Here is a 22,650-nt window from a genome sequence, read left to right on the forward strand (position 1 = left end):
CCATGTTTCCTATTGGTTCTCATGCATTCAATGTAATTTTATCATTGGTTAAAGGAGTTTGTTGTAACAAACCCTTATTAGGGTTTTCATCTTGTAATCCTAGCCATTGATTGTAATCAATCTGAGCCATTGAAATGTAAAGAGCTCTCTATATAAGGCTCTGGATCTTCATTTGTAAGGGTTAATAGTTGGTTAATAGTTAATAGTGAATAGTTTGTGAATAGGATAGAAGAATAGAAGCTTAGATAGTAATTAGAATAGAGTAGGAAGAGAAGGCAAGAAATTGTTGCCTTGGTTGTAAAGGACTCCATTTCATTGAAGACATCGTGAAATATGTTGTTTCTTTGCAATGTGCATGGTTTCTTGTTGGATCTTCAAGTTTGATGGTAGATAATTAGATTGAATGGAGAAAATTGTTGAATGCACTCGTGTGGAATCCACCTAGTCCATACCACTAGCCTCTTACTGATTGTAAGGGCGCCCTGCATAGTCAACTGGCATTGAATGAGCTTAATCTCAAATTGTTATGCGTCTATTGTTCATGCATTAACTTGAATGGTGATCAGTGTCTGATGGTGTAACGATTTGAACATATTCAAAGCATCCCTTAGAAGATTGCACCGAGCTGGTGTCAGATTGTTCTAGTTGATGGTGAAACCTAGCCCAGTAGGACTCCACCTAGTCGTTCATCCATCTTCTTACATTCTAGGTCTTAGAGTGGACTTTTTGAACCCTTTACCTTTTGCTATTTCTCTATTATCTTGGTGAGTAGATAGGACTTGAGTTCCAACAAATCAAGCATTCAGGCATACAAACATAAGTCCCCTTGTGATTTCAGCATAATCACATCACACCAACAGAGCTTATCCACACGTAGAGACCCTACATATAAGAACCTTGGAGTTATTTTGATTGATCCTTAGGCAAATCTTCAGCATTCGGATAACTTTGTTCAAGAGAGGATAAGATACTTAAGGTACTTTATTCTGTGTTCCCATGTGCGTGAAAAAGACATCAAAATGTCCCAACCTAAATGTTGCGGTGGTGTGGATTCCCGCTGGACGTGTACCTAGGGCTGGGACCCACCCACAATTGGGCAGCCACATGTCCATAAGTGTGTTGGCGCTAGCACTCTGGTGGGACGAAAACCCCACTCTTAACGCCGGTGGACGCCATTCACCATCAGTCAAAGCTTTTGGTATAGAGGTTGCCTTGCTCTGAAATATACCAGCTAATAAAGCATGACAATAAACAGATTTCTACAATATTCTCAGGTATAAGAAAATAGATTTTTGCAAACTTAGATCAATCTTCAGATTAATATAAAGACTCAGAAACTTAACGCTCAGAAGTACCATAATCACTCAATTGATTCACATAATTACTTTGGCACACACACACACAGTCCGAGTGGGTCTTATTCTTGTAAATATTAGTGAAAACAAAACCAAACTAAGAATCACATATGAAAAATATGAAGCAGATTGATACTGTTCTTATCAACTCCAGGTGTCGTGTCTCTTGTTCTTTATAGATAGCACAAGGTAGCTTTTAGGTTCAGACCACTCCTAAAAACCTTCTTCTGAAACCTAATGTCTGGTCCTCTACCATTAATATTATTCATACAGCAAAGGATTCCGCTCCTGTAGGTTTGCTGCCATCTAGACGCACAGCAAATCTAGACTCAGGTTGTATTGCCTGTGCCTGGACAATCTTCTGGCTTTCCCAAATGAATGCAAACCAGACCAAGGATCGGATCGCACCAGTGTAGTGAGCTGAGCTGATTGCAACTAAATAGAGGCTGGCAAGGATTTCATCCCACCAGACCAAGGATACTCAGGGCTGCATCTGAATATCTGACTGCATTTGTTTAACACATGAAACAAGAAAATCTTCCGTATCCTTCCTTGCCACAGCTCATGCATGTACACAATTCCTTCTAAAGTTGGCCCTAAGACTGACAGCCCTAAAGTCAGTTTCAAGAAGAAACCAAAAAGCTAAGTTGGCCTATGTAACTGATTTAAGAAAATTATTTAATAGTTACCTTTATTAATAATTTTATTTATTTATTTAATACTTTAATTAATTATTTAGAAAACAAACACTAGCAAAAAAGAGCCGACCCTCCTAATCGAAGACATCACAGAATTCCATTTGTACTGTCTGTTTGCCAAGTTAGTCCTCATTTGAAGTAATGCTATTATAATATAAAATATAACCATAGTCGAAAAACTCAGGCACATACTCCCAAGACAATCTGGTATGACAAGTATTCACCTATTACTCATAAGTCTCTCACAAAAACTCACCATGTAAAAAAAAATCAGTCTGCCATCAAAAAACACTCAAATTTGTCATTTTTGCATCATTTTCTTCAAGCTTCCGACATATTTGAGCATTGACCATTTGTTCGTAGGCAATATTGTGTGATTCAGAGTGAGCATGGATCAAGTTTAGCAAACTTATCAGCCACATTTGATAATTATATAACACTTAGTCTGTTTTGTATTTCTTTTCTTTTTCTGGCTTCATTCAGCTGTAGGATATACATTTTGTATTTTACTTATGGTTTTTCTTGCAGCTGCCAAACTTTTTGTTCAAAACTTTCTGTTTTTCCTATTTTTATAGGGTTTTACTTCCTAATCCCAAAAGAAAAACAGCATCCACAAGAAACAGAAGTGATGGCAAGCATAAGGAGTAAGGACCCTACTTTGGAAACATGGTACAACAGGTACAGAGTCAGGAATGGTGATATGTAACTATAAGGGTCTGTGTATGAGAGGAGGCATCAATCGCCTCAAGTTTCACCTTGTCATAGATCAGTGGCCAAGATTCTGGAATATATAATCCAGCAGAAGAACAGATTGAGAAATAAGTTAAAGCTCTCCTTTCATCTTGTGAGCAGAAAAGATGGAGAAAAGTGGCACACTGAAGCATTGGCAACTGTCATGAGTTCTACAGGGCCAGTGGGAAATTAGGGGGCTCTCCATCCATTGGGCCACAAATGCCGGGATCTCAAACTAAAGCAGTCACGATTCAAGTTTTTTCATTCCACAAACAATTCCAATTTGCCACTTTCATTGGAAGGCACTGTGTGGAATCAACACAGTTTGTGGTACTACAACATACCTTTTAAGTTTACAAAACACCTTTATAGGTAGGGATTTATCACTGCACTGACTCTAGCAAGAAAGGGGTTCAAAGCACTGGTCCCTCGTGAGTTGAGTGGGCCATTGTTGGAGGATGCCATCACAAACACAAATTTTAGCTCAAAAACAAAATGAGGTTTAGAAAATAAAGTGTTGCACTATTTTATCTAATAGGTGGATGTATGGCAAAAACCACACACAAATCAACTTCTTTGTGACAAATTTTATTTTGAAGTCAAATGAGACCTCCTCTGAAGTGAAAAATGCCAAGACCTCATGCAGCATGTTGGATGAGTTGGTGTCAGAGGCAGGCATGGAGAATGTTGTGAAATCTGTGATAACCAATGCAACTGCATATTCAGCAGTTGGATCTCTTCTGTTTCCCATTGCATTGAGCTTCACCTTGAAGATATAGGCAAATATGGATGGGTCAAAACCATGGTAGATGATGCAACGAACAGTTTGAAATACATACACTACCACATAAGTCCTAAATTTTATGAGAAGACACACCAATGTAAAGGAGCTTGTGCAATCAGGAGTCACATGGTTTGTCACCAATTTCACTACACTGCAGAGTATTGCAACTTTTCTGCCTGTGAGTGCTAGATGGTTGGAGAATCTTTATTCAAATCAGGCCCAAGGAGAGAGATCGCAAATACCATTTTTTATGATTTGTTTTCCCAATACATCGATCAGATCATCAAGGTCAATTTAGATTTTAGATTTTTTAATTGCATAATTTGCAAAAAAAAAATATTTTCTAATTTGCCAATTTTTTTATATACTCTCTTGATACAGTGTCAAAGCCATTGGTTAGAGTTCTACCATTGGTGGATGGAAGACAAAAATCCCATAGATTTTCTATACAAAGCTATGGACAAGACCAAATAAACCATCCAACATTTTTAAGGGTCAAACAAATATAAATATGAACCCATTTGGCACATTATTAATTGGAGGTGGAATACATCAACACATTTCCACTGCTGGCTACAATTTGAACCCAGTTTTTTTCTACACCAAATCATTGAAGACAAGTTTATAACCTTAACACATGTATGAGGTTGTTTTATTTGCTTCTATGTAACAAAAGAGAATGACCCTACAAACAAGTTTAAAAAACATATGTTAACTAAAAATCAAGTTTAATGTTTACTATTAATGTATCTTTAAGTTTACAAAGTTATAAATGTTGTCCTTGCAAACATATGGTGCAACGACAACTAATCTTGAAACCTTTGGCATCTGCACTCTTTCCGAGCCCTGCAGCACTTTTGGGAGTGAACACCATTGGACCACATTTGAAGCCATTCACATGAAGAAGCACAATAGTTTGACCCAAAAACACATAAATGGCCTTCTCTATGCAATACAACCTTTATCTCCATGCAAAGAAAATGAAGGGCAGCAGACATGAGGCAATTGACCTCAATGACATCAATCTGTATTCAAATTGGATTCCCGAGGATGCGGAGCCCATGTTTACTGATATTGCTGATTTGGAGAGGGAGGCAGAAAATGCAGAGGTAAAAGCCAAGGCATCAATAGGGCTTCACCAGATGCACATAATATGCTTGAGGCTACTATTGAGGATGATGTTGTTCTTCAACAGGAAGAATTACCATCCAATTTAAGGGCACACATACAGCTACCTAGAAGTTTCAGTCACAGAAGAAATCTGCAGATTAAGAATATGAATTTAAAATTTTTTCTATATAACATAACACTATGAGTGTATTGAACTTGTTTTTTGATCTATAAAAGAAGGAAAACTACAAAAAGTTCTTTAAATTCAATTTTATGCATGTTTGTTATAGAATAATCTATGAATTTATATGTTTTTAAATGTTTAAAAAATTTGCGCAGTCCCAAATCCAAATCAAATTTTGAGCCTACAGATTTTTTGCCTAGTCCAAGTTTTTAAACTATGATATAAACCATTTTGATTTATCTTTTAACATTTATGATTTGACAATTGACGTTGCAATATAAATTATCAGGTGTGCTCTCAATTCTATATTTGATTTTGCACATTTCATACAAATTATGGTTTATATACATTTATATCAAGTAAAGCTGTACCAAACATGAAAAGCACGTGATGTATGGATTAGATGCAATCCTTCCAAAAAAAGAACAAGTTGTCATTTAGGTTGGAGATAAGAAACAAATTCAGTTACGTGGTAGTTATCCCATCTATTCTAAGATACTCTAATATTAAATGATTGTGAAAGCAATCATTTAATATTTCAACCCATCTATTCTAAGATACTCTATTAAATGATTGCTTTCACAATCATGTTGTGACTATAACTGGTTTTACTTTTTTAGTAGAGCTTCATGTCACTCAGGTTGATGATAAGGTCACTGAAAAAGAACGGTGTCTTCTTCAAAGGTTCACACAGACTGTGAACGATCCAGCTGTAGGACAGGTGCAAATTTAAAATTATACATCCTGATATCATTTTGTTTCCTTTGATCACCAACCTACCCAATCTTTGGCTTGTCATGGGAGAGGTCACTGGGTTTCCTGTAACATTTCATATTATCACTTTTTTTTATTACCGCAAGTTGCTTTCTCACTTTCTGATTAAAGGGGAACACATCCAAAAATAAAAAATTATACAAAAAAATTAACCCCTGTTCTGACTTGATTCTTATAGCCTTTTGTCATACTTATCGTACATTGTACATTGAGTCAATTCTGAATAAAGATTCGTAAGAAATAGAAATCCCAGATAACAAAATACAAAGTTAAGAATATATTGAAAAGAAATAAGAAGCATATAAATACCATTGCCACACAAATTTGCAATTGCCCCCGCTACCATGCGAAGAGTTTGAGGATCTTCTGCCTCATCTGCTGTCCTTGATAACAGCCCAATACCACCTTGGGCCATTATAAGCTCCTGGTTGGTCTCTGCAAGATGGAGGGCTTAAATTAACTCAATGCAAGATCAACGAAATGAAAGAACTCATTTTAAAATTATTTGCTAAGGTGGCCCATTATAAGCTCTTGGTTGGTCTCTGCAAGATAGATGGCTCAAATTAACTAAAAGGAATATTGAGTAAATGAAAGAACTCATTTTGAAATTATTTGCTTAAAGCCATCATCTAACTAGAAGAAATGTATGACATCTGACAACCCAAATAACAACCACTCCTAAAAATCAAATCTCATTTTAAATTTCACTTCCAATTTATTATCTCATTAAAAGTTCCAAGGTCCTATGAGCATACCATTCATGGCAAGATTTGCAATGGCACCAGCAGCTACCCTTCGGATAGTCTCATCCTCTGAGCTTCTCAAAAGCATCAGCAAGGAATGAAGCCCACCTGCCTCAACAATCTTCTCCTGGTTTGCTTCTGTCAAAATAAAGAAGAATGTTATTTAAGAATTAACAATGCCATAATTTGTTGGAGATGCTATAGTATTATGCAAAATTTCTGGATTTCATTACCAATGTATGTGAGCAGATAATTTTGAATAAAATAACAACACATACCTCAATAATAAATAAGTTAAGCAGATGGAATCAAATAAGTATCCAATTGTCCCTAGATGTTTAGACAGATGCCACATGTTATAAATTATGCAACTGAAAAAACTCGAAGAAGAAATGCATCTGAAGAATAAGGTTACAGGAGAAAACAATTTTTGGATTCTTGTGCAGACTGGAATGCCAGGCCTAGGTTATGGCAGACACACATGAGACCCGTTGTTCCCAAGGTCCTTCCTTCAATCAATTTGTTGTGGGTTTTCTGGTAGCTTTGGCCACAAAAGCAGCACAATCCCCTCAAGGAAGTGAACATTTGTTTACCACAGAGCACACAAAAACCAAGGGTGTTTTTAAGTAGCTCAGAAAAAAAGGTTAAGGACATAATGTATAATTGAAATAATGCCCTTATCTGCAAATTCATAGGTATAAGGATCACCCTCAAATTACTAGATGAATGGATACAAAAAACCTGTACCTTGGAGGGGTGGATGAATATGACCCTAGCAACCAATGGATACTTTGTGGCGGTTTTTAACAATGTTACAAATTGTGCTAGGACTTTTGAGGAAGGTCCCTATTTTTATAAACAAGCAGGGCATTTTTATGAAGCCATGGTATCTTCACTTCATCCCAGTGGAAGTGCTACCGTCTAAAGCCTCTATCTGGATTCAACTCTTTGCTCTGCCTTCAATCCTTTTTGAAAAGATGAATTCCCAAACTACTCTAACTTATGCTCAGATTTACATAAAAAATAGATTTGAGCAAGCCTTTGCCAGAAGCATTAGATATTCGAGTGGGAATTATATCTAAAACCTAAATTTGGATTATGAAGCAATAACATTCAGATATGGCAAATGCCACAGATAGACACCTCTTCTAAGATTGCCCTTAGTTACAGAAAGACATTGCTACTCATGCTATGAATCAAGAGGAAAGTAAAAATAACTGTCAAAATCTACAAAGTAATACTGGACAAGCAAAAATGAATGATTTCTCTTCAGTTTTCAGAAAAGGAATTGCAGAAAAGGAAAATATCAACAAAATCACATCTATAGAGGAACTAGAAACCCCATAAGGAATAAGAAAAGATTTAATATTCATGGAGAAATTCCAGCCAAGCCCTTTGCCCAAGTCAATGATGATCGAGATCTGTTTGCAGATGGAGAAATCAAATAAGAAGTCCAAAGTGGAGAGGCAAGGTCAAAAGAAGAGAAAAACAATGCATATCCAGAGAAACAGCAGCAGAAAGAAGGAATTCAATTAAAAAAATTGGTCACGCCATCCTTTGTTGCCCATCATGAATTCTTTGAGACAGGTAGACACCTTTCTTTAGCTAAGAATCCCCTTTTGAACCATCTATATTCAAAACAATTGAACTGCAAGAGATTATTTTGCTTATGATAGAATTGAAATTTTGATAAAGTCCCAGAAACTCTATATAGCCATGTTGCAAAAGTTCCCATGGTTGATACAAATTCTGAACTAAACCTTTTTCCAAGTGAATATAAGGCTACCAAAAACAAAGAAATGAAGAAAAAAGAACAATCAGCTTTGATTTTAGATATTGAAATAACTCAAAACAAAAATAAGATAGGAAGAAGGTAATAAAGTTGGTTGTAGCACTGACCAAGAGAAAGTTGACACTATGGGAGAGCATCTTATAGGATCCGGTCTTGTAAAGCCACTTGACTCAGTACTCTCTGCCCAACAAGTCCAGACAGAATGTAATCAAAAGATTGATCAGAGAATTTAAACATGTGATGCTTTTACTTCAGGAAACAAAGATGTCTAAAGAAGCAGTAGAAAAAATTGGTAATAGTTTTGGCAAGCTTTGGGGAACCGTAGAAATCTCAGCTCATGATCTGTCAAAAGATCTCCTATGTTTATGGGATTCAAAACAATTCTCTTCAATATACTTTTTTGGTTGTAATTGGGGTCTCTTGATAGAAGGAAGAATATCCATGACAAGTAATATGAAAATTTTGATCACTAATTGTTACGCTCCCCAGGAATTGAGAAGGTTAAGCTCTAGGATGACTTGAAGGTTCATAGATGCTTCCTCTCCAGCTATCATCTTGATTATTGGGAGAGACTTTATGGTTGTTTTTCCTGTGCAGAAAATAAGGGGAGGGACTTTGTTTCCTGTCCGTGCTACCTTTCTTCCTGAACACAATATTAGCCATTTTCAATTAATAAACTCCTGAACAGTGGGATTTGTAGGAGGCAGACAGACTACTCTGAGGCTGAGGCTGAGGATGAGCTAGAGCCTGAGCCATAGACTTGTTTTTGTTTAAAGTTACATATATGTTTGGGAACATTTGATGTCATAAATTTTATATACATTTGACAACATTTATAACTCTATATATCTATGTTTTCTATTTCCTTCAGCTACAATTTAAATTTCTACGCAGGCAATGGATGTATGTGATCAAATTAGCTTCTATTTGATGATGTTATAGTGTCTTTAAGCTTTATTCAATAATGGGTGCATGAAACAAGTTTTAAATCGTTAAAAATATCTAAATTTCAAGGGTTTTTTAATTTTGCCAAGTTATAGCCGAGTCACGAGGGGAGTTGGCCTTGCCGAGTCCGAGTCTGGGAACTTTGCTTTATCCATATTTTCATATGAACATTTAAAATTTTCCTATATATTTTAAATTTTCCTTATATTTTATATAGCCATCCCCTTTGTTGTCCCCTAGCTGCCCCCAAAATTGGCAACAAAAATCACCATATTGGAAATCCGTCCCCCCATCCCCTGTCGTCCCCGTCTTGAAAACTCGGGGTAACGTAGGGTTTAGGAGAAGTGGAATGTCAAAATATCTAAAAGGAGGATTAGATATTGGAAATTTCAGAATCTTGTCGAGGGGCTTGAGCTTAATTGGTCAAAGCTTTGAATTATCAATGTGGAAACCCAAGACATCTAATGTGGAGTTCTAAGTTCCACTTCTTAGTCTTCCATCGTTGGCTTCTAATGTGGAGGTGGTTTCTAAATGAGCGGATTTCTAAGTTTTGGCTCTTGGTATTCCATAGGTGGTTTTTTATATGGTTTATTGAAAGGAGCTAATATTAGTCTTCTAATTGTGCTTGCAAGAGCATGTATTAGCAATCCTCTTTTGAATTTGTCAATTAGTATGGAAAAAAAGACTTGTAATTTCTGCCCATTTAAGATTTGCCCAGAATTATATTCAAGGCATTCTAAAAGCAGTAGCTTTCTCCAAAGATCTGTGTTGTCCAAAAATCGAAGATGTGATGAACATTCCATATCTTCAACCATTTTGAAGCCAGTGAACACTATAATTCTTGAGATAACTAAAAAGTTGATCCAAAACTTCTGCTAGAAAAAGGAAGAGGTAAGAAGGGAGGGGATCCCCTTGTCTCAAACTCCTCTCTGCATGAAAGAGGGCAGAAGGAGAATCATTTATGAGAACAAAAGAGGAGGGAGAAGTACAACAGGTCATAACCCATCGTATCTGACTATCAAATCAAAAGGCACGTAAGATGTATTCTAGGAAATTCCAACTTATCCTGTCGTTAGCATTGGACGGATCAAGTTTGACAAGCATAGATTTTTTCTTTTAGCTTACGGAGAGTGGATGGCCTTGTGGATGTTTATGACTCCATGCAGGATTTGACACTCTTGAGCAAATCCTCCTTGCTTATGGAGATGATTGAGGGCAGATGACATTTTCAAAGATGACATACATTGCAGTTGCATGGTTTGGTGTACCTTCCTTCCACCGTAACCAAAACTAATCTTCTAGTCTTTCCTCTTTCAATCACATGAGATAGAACTTGAAGGGATTATTTCAAGGCCTGAAGCCTCTTTTCATATACAAAGCAGTGGGCCATGATATGAATCTTCATTATCCAAGATAGAAGAGGAGGGCCTGCAATGGTGAGAGTGCTAGGAATCTTCTATCAGAAACCTGTCCAAATGTTAAATGATATAAGCATCTCTGCTTGTGAGTGAGGTGCCACAATGATCAACATCAGTTGTGCCTGTGTCGGATCGTGCTCTATCCTCCTCCTCTGCCATAGCCACAGCCTCAGCCTCTCTGTCTGACATGTCGCAGCGCGAGTCCTGGAGCTCGAACTCGACGAGTTTTACCTTAACTCACCCGAGTCAGGCGAGTTATGAGCAAAACTCGCCGAGTCTGAGTCACGAGTTGTCAAAACTTGCCGAGCTTGGCTCAACTCACCAACTCGGCAAACTCGCCTGACTCGCGGTGAGTTTTGATACTTTGGGATAAAGCATGCATATATACATTATATTCATATGAAAACATGGATATAGCGAGCATATGAAAATATTATAGAACCTTAAGTTTTAGCACATACAACATTCGTGTTCAAAATTCATTGTCAATACTGAATATGCATATGATATTAAGAAAATAACATACAAAATGCCCAAGGCTACACTGCTGCCATATAGTTTCATTTTAAATTATGAAAAGAAAATACAAAAATAAAGTACACTAGTGCCCCTAATCTGCATCTCCTAACACTACATCAAAATCAGAGTCCTCCTCTGAGTCTCTACCACTATCATGGTCCATGTCCACCTCATCCAACAAAATCCCAACCAATCCCCCTAGTGTCTCCTCCACATCATTCAAAGCCACATCTTTAGAATCAACATCCCACTGTGGATTCAACCTCTTTTCCTTCTATCGTGCTGCTGCTCCTCTTTCAATGGCTTCTTGCTTCAAACCCTCTTGGTGCTCCACTTCTTTCCTCTCATACAAAAGATCAAATGAGTCAAAATCTTTTACCTAATGACTTTTAGGGCAACCTAGGAGGTAGGGACCCACAAACAATTAAAAAATGTCTTTTTTGCAAGTTAGATGCCTTTTTTAAGTCTCCCTAACATCAGGGATGTCAGGCCATACCCAAGACAGTTGGGGAACGTCCCAAATATCCCCGACTGTCCCCAAGATGGCCAGACACCCCCAACATCAAGGGACAACGTTTCTGAAAAAGCAGATGTCGTTTCCGATTTCAAGCAAAAAAGGGGGCGTCACGGGGACGTACCTTGGCCGTCCCCACATCCCTAATATGGGGTTGGGGTTTTCAAGACCATGGACATGTCCCCGGATTCGTAGCCAAAACCTCATAGTAAGAAAGATTGGAGAGATTTCCTTAACTCAATGAATTTGCATATTAACCATTGGACAACATAAGTGCATATTAACCCTGGCTGGTAGAAAGGTACTTATCAAGGCTATTTTATAAACTCTTCAAGTTTAGAGATTGATGGCCTTCGCTGCCCTTAAAGGAATCCTTCAAGACATAATCAAACAATGAGAAAATTTCTTTGGGATGGAAATTCAAAAAAGAGGGAATGGCATTTAGTTAAATAGGAAGTGGGAACCAACTCACAAACCAAAATACAGGAGGCCTGAATATGAGAAATTATTTCCTTGACAATGGGGCTTTAGCTGCTAAAATGTATTGGAGATAGTGTATTCAAGAGAACTAATTATGGCAGAAATATTTGAAAATCAAATATCTGAACTTAATAGACCATTTCTCATCCCCAAGCTAGCTTTGGAAGAAAAAGGCTCTCAAATTTGGGAAAGCATTAAGTTAAGAAGGGGTCTTATAATAAGCTGCTGTGTTTTGGATTGTTAGTTCTTGTAACTAAGCTTTGTTTATGGATGATTCTTGGGATCAGAACAGTCCTCTGAGTGGAATTTCCATGTCTTTATGATTTAAATTTTGAAAGTGCGTGAATATAGGTTAGTTGGATTCATGTTTCTGATTATCAGTGCAGTGATAGCCAGGAAGATCTTCAGCTTTGACATTGGTAACCTTCCGAGAAATGTCAAGGACAAAAATTTCTTGCTCATATCTATGTTCCACATGGTTTCGGGGACGGGGATGGCAAGGGACAGCGGGACGTGTTTCTAGTATGGGGGTACTTTTGGGTCATTTTCGAGGGGACTGCAGGAGACAGCTATTTAAAAATAGGGGTATTTTTAAAAAGAAATTTCAAATGTGCATATCATAACAATGATAAAGCATTCATCACAGAGATTAATACATAGCATTAGACTTAAATTGAGGTTTCAGATGAGAATCGACAAACATTTTACATAAAATTAAATGCTTTCATTCATCATTGTCAATAAACATATGTCATAAACAGGTAAGGTATGGGAAAAAAACGTCTCCATTTCGTCCCCGATATGAGTACAGGGGTACCAAGGCAGGGGACATGTCCCCATGGAACATAGGTTCATATACCTAGGTTGAAACAAATTCTTTCCGCTTGAAGAGAAGGCAGGGGACATGTCCGCATGGAACATAGGTTCATATACCTAGGTTGAAACAAATTCTTTCCGCTTGAAGGGTCCCTCTAGACAAACAACCTTATTACTTTGAATGGGATTTGATAGGCTCTGGAAACTACTCTATGAAAGTATGATACAAGTCTCTGGGGGGAACCCAGACAACAAAAATTTTGAACAGGTTGTGACACCCAAAATGTTGGCCAAAGGTCAATTCTTTAATGTGGTTAGCTACTCTAGATAAATACCTTAATAAGGTTAACACTAGGAAGCATGGTTATGAAGGACCAAGTCGATGTGCAAATGAGGAAGACAGAAACACTTCCTTATTACCTGCCCCTTTATCAGGCTTCTTTACAACTCATGGCATGATATGATGAGTGCATCATAACAGCTACATTTAAGTGTTAAAAGAATTTTTTAACAATCAACAATTGTCATCAAATCTAAAGGGCTTTAAACTAGTGCAAGAGATTAGTTCGAGTGTAATTTGGTAGAATGTGTGGCTTGAACAAAATCATCAAATCTTCAATGGAACAGGTAGGGCATATAAGCCAAGTATGGAGTCAAATATTAGCTAGTTTGAAAGAAAACTATAAAATTTGGCTCTGAAATATAAATGTTGGTTCTTGGTAGGAACTCAAAGTCTTCAACAGACTTGGTATCTGTGCTGACACAGCTTCCCTCTTACTGGAAAATAATGCTGGTCCACTTATTGTCAAGTTTGGTAATCAAGAGAACAATTAAATTTAGTGAGAGGCGCCTCCTCTAGAGCATGTAAATAAACATTGATGGTGCTTATTGGTGAAACCCTGGTATTGCTCGTATGGGAGGTGTCAATCAAGATCATAAGCATTGGTAGTTGGGAAAATGCTTGAAAGACATAAAAATCCTCAATTGTTTTAACATGGTGAAGTGGAGCAACACAAGGAGGGAAGGAAATTAGGTTGCTGACTTCTTGGCTGAAGCTGCTTCTAACAGGGAAGAAATCAATTTGGAAATGGGAGAACGAGCCAATTCTTCCCGATTAGGACTCGGAAAATGAGTTCCCAACTCTTCTTGGTGAAGACCTCAAAGAAATCAGATCAAATGTGGCCCTTTTAATCCTTCAACACAAGTGCAAGAAGATGGCTGCAGAGGACCAGGGTTTAATGTATGAATGCTGAAGGGTACAAATTCACACAAGAAAATGTTTCTCTTCAGGAGCAGCAATCCCTATGGTATCCCTGAGCTTGATCCTGTAGCAGTAGGCTGCACTCCAGTAGTGAATCAAAGCCTCACTCCAATTCGGAATCAAAAATATTGTGCCCATGTTAGAGACGTTGAGTGCTTGCTCAACTTGGAATTTAGGACATGAATAATGTGTTAATAATTACTAAGTGGGAGATGTTGAAACCTGATTGAAACCTTTTATAAATAAAGAAGCAAAACATAAAAATCAGTGTAACTGAGTAGGGAAAATTGTCTGTACTTGCTAGGATTAAGGTGTACAGACAATTTTCCAAGGGTTGTGGTTGTGAGGAATGAAGAGGCTTCATTGAGCATCTTTATTGGTGGTTTTGGAGCTCTTGCCATTCTATAAATTCAGCCTTTTGGGTGTAGAACTAAGAGAACAGTTGAATGTAGATTTCTCTACAGGAACAAAGGACAGGTGGGAAGCATAAGGAGGTTGTTCACATATGCATAGGTGCTGGCTATGATAGAGGCAGATAGGAGAAAGGAAGTGATTATATTGTAATCATATTTAATGTTGATAATGCAAGCTTGGCCACTCTTCTTGGTGGAGCTTTTTCCTGCAAGGATTTCTCCATGTAAATCATGTGTTATGAGTTGATCTTATGTTGCTGATTTATGCCTTATTGTTGCCATCTTTTGCTGATGTTAATCATTATTTATTGCTATTATAAGTTCACATAAGAAAGGTTTATTAAACATGACATACAGGCTGATTTTTGAAATCATTAAGAAGAAGGATCTAATCTTGGTTTTCCACATTAAAGCAACTTAATTTTCAGATTTGCATAAGAGTTTCAGATTTTCATGTTGTAGCTATCCAAGCCTTGTATCTCATCCTTTGATTAATTTATTGGATAGAGAATGATCTTCACAATCTTTGGTATTTAACTTGTTTATTTCTCAACAGTACTAAATGGGAAAGAGATACAGGAAGCTTTTGCTTAAAGAATCTGCAAGGAACTATGTATGCTTCTTTTGATTATCACTTCAGGGGTTTGCTTGGGTTTTCTACTTTGCTTTGTTCTTGTGATATGTTACACATGTTGAATCCCCGTATCCTACTAAATCATGTTAAGTCTTTTGGATTTACTGTGCCATGATTCTCTCAAGACCGATTGGGCACACTTTTGTAATATGATTTTTTTCCATTAATATCATTTTATCTTTTTGCTACAAAAAATGTTCAGGTAGATACACTCTTCTAATTTTTTAGGTTCAGAATATCCTTTAAATCTAAGCCCAAGTTTTCTTCAGCCAATGTGGCAACTCTGTGTCTTGTAAAATAATGGGCAGAGTGCTCCTTGACAAAACATAGTTAATGTTATAATTTCTAATGTATAAATTGTCAATGAAATCAGAAATACAGAATTAAAAACAATCCATGTAGCAAGCTTACTCATCTGTGGTGATGCATGTTAAACATTTCAATTTTTAATTGAGGAAGAACGAAAACATAGAAGTAACAAAAAAACCCTCTCAGGTGCTTTAAATGGCCGGGAGGAAAGCACTCCACCATGTTGCTTGGGATGTTTACACTCTTCCAAGGGATTAACATGGGTTGAAGATTCCAAACATAAGAGCACAAGAAACAGATCTTGCAGGGAAGTGGATTGTATGGGCAGTGAAAGGTGATGCCCGTTAGAAGATTCTTATCTAAAATAGAATCCTCAATGCACACCATAGTCATAAAATCAAAGGACCCTTTCAAATGTGTGACATAATTGGCAATGCCAGGGCTTTTACAATTGCCGGATCAACAACACTTAAGAGAATATGGGCTGCCTGGAAGATCCTCTTGGGTTTTCTCCATTGGCAGTTTGAGGACCCATGGGATGCTTCGGATTTAGCTGCACATCATATTTGGACCTTCAACTCACAACATGGAAATCCACTTTTCAAGGACCATGTAATATGATTCCTGAGCACTGTCTTTTTAAAATGCATTTACAAAGTGTGGGCCCATATTGAAGAGATTGGAAGTGGAACACAAAAAAAATCCTCAACTATAAATCAAAGGATTTATATCATCAAGTTCACCACTGCAATTCCATTGCCCTCCAATTCAACAAACAATGGCAGGTCCAAGACCCTGAAGTGAGATGGCAATGATGTTGTCAAGTTATTTGAGAAACAATAACATCCTTCAAACATAAGGCGATGGGATGGCTAGTAATACGCTAGGTTTTGGCTATCAAAGCAGGGTTGGGCAAGACTGGATTTATAGATATATTTTGCACTGTATGTGGCAAAGAAGAAACAGTTGACCATATCTTCTGAAAACATCCAATGCTTTTGGAGATGGCTGCAAGATGAATACGATTTCCTTTTTATTTCTCCTCTCTCTTGGAAAAGGCCTCTTTTAGGGGATTCCGATTTATGGATGGTTCAAGAGAGCTGCAAGGGTTTATTGTGTTGATGTTTGTAGCTAGGTCGGATCCCTTCTAGGGCCGACCTAGTACTCTTGGCAATTAAGTAGCCTGTCCGCCTTAGACTTATTATTGATTCAATTTGCCTTTGTGTAAGTCTGGCCCTAATTGGGTGTCATATGTAACTTGGCATTAAGAAAGACCTATATGTAACTTCTAATTAAGAGAGACCTATATGTAACTTGTAATTGTATTGGACAAGGCCTATATGAATGTAACATGTAATCTATAGGTCTGATCCTATTCTTGGCACCAAAACAATAAAGCCGACCTAGATAAATTGGGAGGCTATGTCACATATATATACAAAGCATCATTCATGCTTATTACACATTCATTTCACACAGTGATCTCCTTCAGTAACAATCAGAGAATACATTCATTCAGCAGTAATCAGCGAATCATCTTCTATGCTCAGCGAACTGCTTTCTGGAAACAGCGAACTCCACCTTGAGGACTGCGAAACTTATTCAAAGGACAGCAAACTAGATACAAAGGGCAGCGAACCTTCTTGAGGCAGCGAATTGATCTACAAATGGTGTCTTGAATCGGCATTCAAGTGTACTGCAGATAAGTCATTTCATTACTGCGTATGCCCTAGTTTGAGTACTCCATACTACTGTTCACATTCTGCAGTTCTGATAACTTCAAGTGTTGAAACACATTTGTAAAGACTCATACTGATTTGTCATAATAAGATTTGAGATTATAGCTGGGTTTTTCACCTCCACGTGGGAGGTTTTCCTAGGGTATTCCGGTGTTCTTTATGTGCATTGATTTTTACGTTTTCTGATTTTGCTATCTATATATTACAGTCTGATCCTAAAACTAACATGGTATCAGAGCTAAGGTTGATTCAATTGTGATCAAACTTTGTGATGGCAGTGCTCCTACTTCACGCCATTTCCAACACTGAAGATGGTGACCAGTTTAAAAGTTGAAGATAGACTTGACGGAGCTTTGAACTTCACCTCGTGGAAGGTTAGAGTCCTTATTGCACTTGAAGAGAATGATCTACTTCAGTTTGTAGAAGGAAAAGATCAGCCTGAACCTGAACATCAAGAAGAGAAACTCCAATTCAAGAAGAATGTTGTCAAAGCCAAGAAGATCCTTATTGACTCCGTAAAAGATCATCTTGTTCCCATCATCTCCAAGATGTCTTCAACCAGAGATATGTTCAAGACATTGGAAGGGATGTATAAAATCAACAACACAAGTAAAACACTTGCATTGAGACAGCAACTTCACCAAGTCAAGATGGTAAAGAGAGAATCAGTCATATCCTTCTTCATGAAGATTGCAGAATTGAGAGATCAGCTTAGCACCATTGTAGATGAAGTTGTGGACAAGGATTTTGTCATGCTAGTGTGAATGGCCTTCCTCACTCTTGGGAGCCATTTATCCAAGGCATAAGTGGGAGATCCAAACTTCCCAAATTTGATGCCTTCATGCTGATTGCATTCAAGAAGAGTCAAGGTTGATTTCAAGAGGAATTGAGCATAATCATTATGATGTGGAAAATCAAGTCCTTGCTACACATACTTCTATGGAAAGAGGCAAAAGAAGAAAGAGGAATAGAAACAGAAGTCCAGATCTTGTTCCGATAAAGGACTTATCTCACATTCAATGTTTTAGGTGTGACAAGTATGGCCACATTGCTCAAGAGTGCAAATCTAGGTCTACTCCTCTAGCTTCTTCTGCGAAAGTTGACATAGGGACACCTCAGGAGGAGCCAAGCTCAAATGTCAACTCAGAAGGGTTCTTGTTCTAAAAGGAGGAAATGTCATTTTTTCAACTTCAAAGGGAACCTGACATTTCAACTTCAGAGGGAGCCTGACATTTTCAGCTTCAGAGGGAGTCTGACATTCCAGCTTCAGAGGGAGCCACGTCATCATGAAGATTTGGTTAATGCATTTTTCTCTGCGATGGAGAAATTTGAGGTGAAAGCCCTTGTTAATGAGTTCTTCTATGTGAGGGAGAAGTTTGAAGTGCAGTCCCTTGTTAATGCATTCTTCTCTGCGAGAGAAGTTTGAGGTGAAAGCCCTTGTTCCACCCTTTGCGAGTAGACATGGTGGCACCACCCTCTGCGAGTAGGCATGGTGGTAATGCACTCTTCTCTAGGAGAAGTTTGAGGTGCAAGCCCTCTTCCACCCTCTGCGAGTAGGCATGGTGGATGTCATAGCACTTGTGTTTGTTCACCCTCTGGGAGTAGCTATGGTGAACATCATTTAGTTTCCATCCATGGGAGTAGCCATGATGGACCCACCCTTTGGGAGTAGCCATGGTGGTTGTGTTCGTTTGTAATTCCATTCATGGGAGTAGCCATGATGGACCCACCCTCTCGGAGTAGCCATGGTGGTGGTGTTCATTGCCTCTTTCATGGGAGTAGCCATGTATCTCAGATCTTGAGAAGGTCTCCTCCCTAGCTAAGAGGGAGTGTTGATGTTTGTAGCTAGGTCGGATCCCTTCTAGGGCCCACCTAGTACTCTTGGCAATTAAGTGGCATGTCGGCCTTGGGCTTATTATTGATTCAATTTGCCTTTGTGTAAGTCTGGCCCTAATTGGGCATCATATGTAACTTGTCATTAAGCAAGACCTATATGTAACTTGTAATTAAGAGAGACCTATATGTAACTTGTAATTAAGAAAGACTTATGTGTAACTTGATATTGTATTGGACAAGACCTATATGAATGTAACTTGTAATCTATAGGTTTGATCCTATTCTTGGCGCCAAAACAATAAAGCTGACCTAGGTAAATTGGGAGGCTATGTCATATATATACAAAGCATCATTCATGCTTATTACACATTCATTCCACACAGTGATCTCCTTCAGCAACAATCAGAGAATGCATTCATTCGGCAGTAATCAGTGAATCCATCCAGTCATCAACAAATACATTCTTATCAGCAGCGAATCATCTTCTATGCTCAGCGAAATGCTTTCTGAAAACAGCAAACTCCACCTTGAGGACAGCGAACCTTATTCAGAGGACAACGAACTAGATACAAAGGGCAGCGAACCATCTTGAGACAGCGAATTGATCTACAAATGGTGTCTTGAATCAGCATTCAAGTGTACTGCAGATAAGTCATTCCATTACTATGTATGCCCTAGTTTGAGTACTCCATACTAATGTTCACATTCTGCAGTTCTGATTGCTTCAAGTGTTGACGCAGATTTGTAAAGACTCATATTGATTTGTCATAATAAGATTTGAGATTATAGCTGGGTTTTTCACCTCCAAGTGGGAGGTTTTCCCAGGGTATTCTGGTGTTCTTTATGTGCATTGATTTTTTGGTTTTCTGATTTCGCTATCTATATATTACAGTCTGATCCTAAAACTAACATATGGCACACAATTCAGTTGGCAGCAATCAGTTTTTCTTGGAGTTGAGATACCATGCTATCTTTCAAAAGGATACCTCTCTACTTAGTATGGGGAAGTTGAGGCTTTTTAGACAAGAGTTGTGTAATGTTCCCTTTGTAGGCGACAAGAGATGAGCAGAGGGTTGAGCACCCGAGGGACCATGGAGCCGAGCAGGAGCCTCTCGGACGGTTTCTGGCACTTTGAGCGAAGTTCCTATTTTTTAGGGCGAGTTCCTATTTTTTAGGAGGAACTGCCAGTCAGCTTGCAGGGGTTCAGTCATCAGCAGCAATCATGGCACTTCAGACGAAATTCCAATCTGAACCCTGGATCTCATTTTATTAATAAATAAGGAAATATTAAAATTAATATTTCCTAAGTTTGGATTTAATAAAATAACAATAAAGTGATATTATAATCTTTATGGGGAAATAAGTTAAAATAATTCATTGGCGCTCTTACCTAGGTGTTTTAACAAATATTATTATAATAATGAGGAGGGCAAATTAAAATAATGATGGAGGCCCCTTGTGGTTCGTTTTTCATAAGGAGGCATAAATAAAAAGTGAATTTGACAATCATTTTGGCATGGAATTGTTTATTTTTGAAAGAATATTATCTTCTACAAGTCTGCAACGAGATTGGCAGAGTTCTGGAATGGAATTGGGGACGAAAAACCTCCATTTCTTGGTGATAGGACGAAATCCCTTGCACCAATCAGCAATTTGTTCAACAAAGGAAGCTCTTATCAAGTTCTTAGAACCAAATTCAAGAATTGGAGTAATACAACATCATTAGGGTCTAATTTTCATATCTGAGCAAGGATAAGAGACATTTCATTGAAAATTGTGCCATTTTGGAGCTAGCCGTACAGTTTCCAACTAGCCGTACCATTTCAGCTTGCCTGGGTTTTCAATAAAAATAAAATAAAAGGTTTGCAACTGGTCTTTTTGTACAAAAATTATTATCAGCAGATCTGAGCAGTTTAGAGGACATTTCCAGCAAAATAAGAGCTAAATATTGCTGGCAGTACCATCTGCAGCAGAGCCATATCATCCTTCCATGGCCTGTGAGGTCAAATAAATAATTTAGAGGGTTTTAGTAGCACAATTTGTTCCAGAATTCATTGTTGATGAATAACTTCAGCGAATCCAAGGGTTATTTAGGAGAATTGGAGCATGTGTGGTTTACATGAGCATTTCATTGAGAAAAATTGTCAGAATTTGGCAATCTAGCCTGGTGACCTTGAAGGATTTGCATTGTACATTCATAATTTGTTTTTGGTAATTATTATTAAGGCAAATAAAACTCATTGGTGCCATTGGTGGCAATAGAAAGCTTTTGTATTGGCCACACCAATTCAAGCAATAAAATCACTCCTACCAGACTAGCACTGGATTCCTGCTATGTCAGTTTGGCCTTGAATGTTAGAATTTGTTCATTCTTTGAATTCATTATTTGCTGCAATTAAATCAGAGTTCTGAGATTTGGCTTCAATCAATTATTAGTTTGTATCTTGCATTTCTATATCTCTTTGCATCACTCATTGAAGAAGCAAAAAGCTTAAAAACTTCAAAACTTTACCAAAAAACCAAAAATTATATCGCTGGTCACAGATTCAGTTTGAGAAAAAACAATCAGATTCGAGCCAAGTCTTAGTTGGCATCTTACAAGCTGGCTATGATTGTACAAGCTATGTTGGAGTGGTTTTGAAGAGATGGACACTGTTTGCCCATTGGGGCGCAGACTCGAGTGTTTTCTTTCCTTGTCTATATAGGGAGAGAATCCTCTTGTTAAGCATTATACTCAAATTATGTAATTTTTTGTTCCTTGGAAGTTTTATATGAAGCACCTTTTTCAAAAATAAAACAAAAAAAAAGTGACAAGAAAACTAGATTGACTATGATATCAACATACCTTCAGCTGCTAAGTTTGCAACAACCTTCACAGCATGTACTCGAACATCAACATCATCTGACTCAAGAAGAGACAAAATCTTTTGCAAACCAACTGTCAAGAAAAGAAAAAGGAATTTAAATGAACCGCCAAATCTAGCCAAAAATTGGAAAAAGGTTCTACATATATGCAAACTTATAAACTGGAAATACATAATCTAAAACATAAGCAATAGCACCTTGTTCGAAAAGCTTAGCAATTGTAGCTTTCTGTCCATTTGCTGAATCTCTTACTTGATGTGTCTTAAGAGTGTTAATGGGAGTATCTGACCCAGTTGATATCCTTCCAGAACTTCCTCTGTCAAGAACCCTTCTTGTCTGATTGACAAATAAATGAAAATACATGCATTTCAGAAAATGTGTAAAGTTCCAGTAGTAAATAATTTAATATCCAATGCTTCATTAGGATATGTACACTCCAAACATATAAAAATTGTTCACTGACATTGAATACCTCATCAGCTTCCATGCTTAATTGTAATAACTGATGTTTCAAACTCTTTATTTCATCTTCCAGTTTACTCCTCTGCTTGACTTCATCTTCTAACCTCTTGCCAATCTTTAGAATCTCACCATTTTCCACCATCTATCCATGCATACCCAACAGTGCAGAAGAAAAATATGCTACGATATAAATTCACACATATATTTAAATCAACTCTTTTAAAACTTAACAAGAATGATAGTCCATCACTATATTAAACTTCATAC

The 22,650-nt window shown here is 37.6% G+C and overlaps 1 protein-coding gene across 3 annotated transcripts in view; it reads right to left on the bottom strand.

Moving 5' to 3' along the window:
• LOC131068321 (kinesin-like protein KIN-UB) overlaps positions 1–22,650 on the bottom strand; it is a 93,376-nt gene that overhangs the window by 13,828 nt on the left and 56,898 nt on the right. Inside the window, exons 12-16 of one of the 3 annotated variants that reach the window (XM_058003492.2) lie at positions 22,385–22,525; positions 22,119–22,257; positions 21,902–21,994; positions 6,393–6,518; positions 5,947–6,072 (exon numbers count right to left, since the gene is read on the bottom strand). In XM_058003492.2, coding sequence (XP_057859475.1) covers positions 5,947–6,072; positions 6,393–6,518; positions 21,902–21,994; positions 22,119–22,257; positions 22,385–22,525 — 625 coding nt within the window. Of the gene's footprint in view, positions 1–5,946; positions 6,073–6,392; positions 6,519–8,194; positions 8,353–21,901; positions 21,995–22,118; positions 22,258–22,384; positions 22,526–22,650 lie in introns of those variants that run through there. The other 2 variants (XM_058003493.2, XM_058003494.2) reach the window with 2 other exon arrangements.

The sequence above is a fragment of the Cryptomeria japonica genome, chromosome 11 (genome assembly GCF_030272615.1).
Source record: "Cryptomeria japonica chromosome 11, Sugi_1.0, whole genome shotgun sequence".
Classification (NCBI taxonomy): Eukaryota; Viridiplantae; Streptophyta; class Pinopsida; order Cupressales; family Cupressaceae; genus Cryptomeria; species Cryptomeria japonica.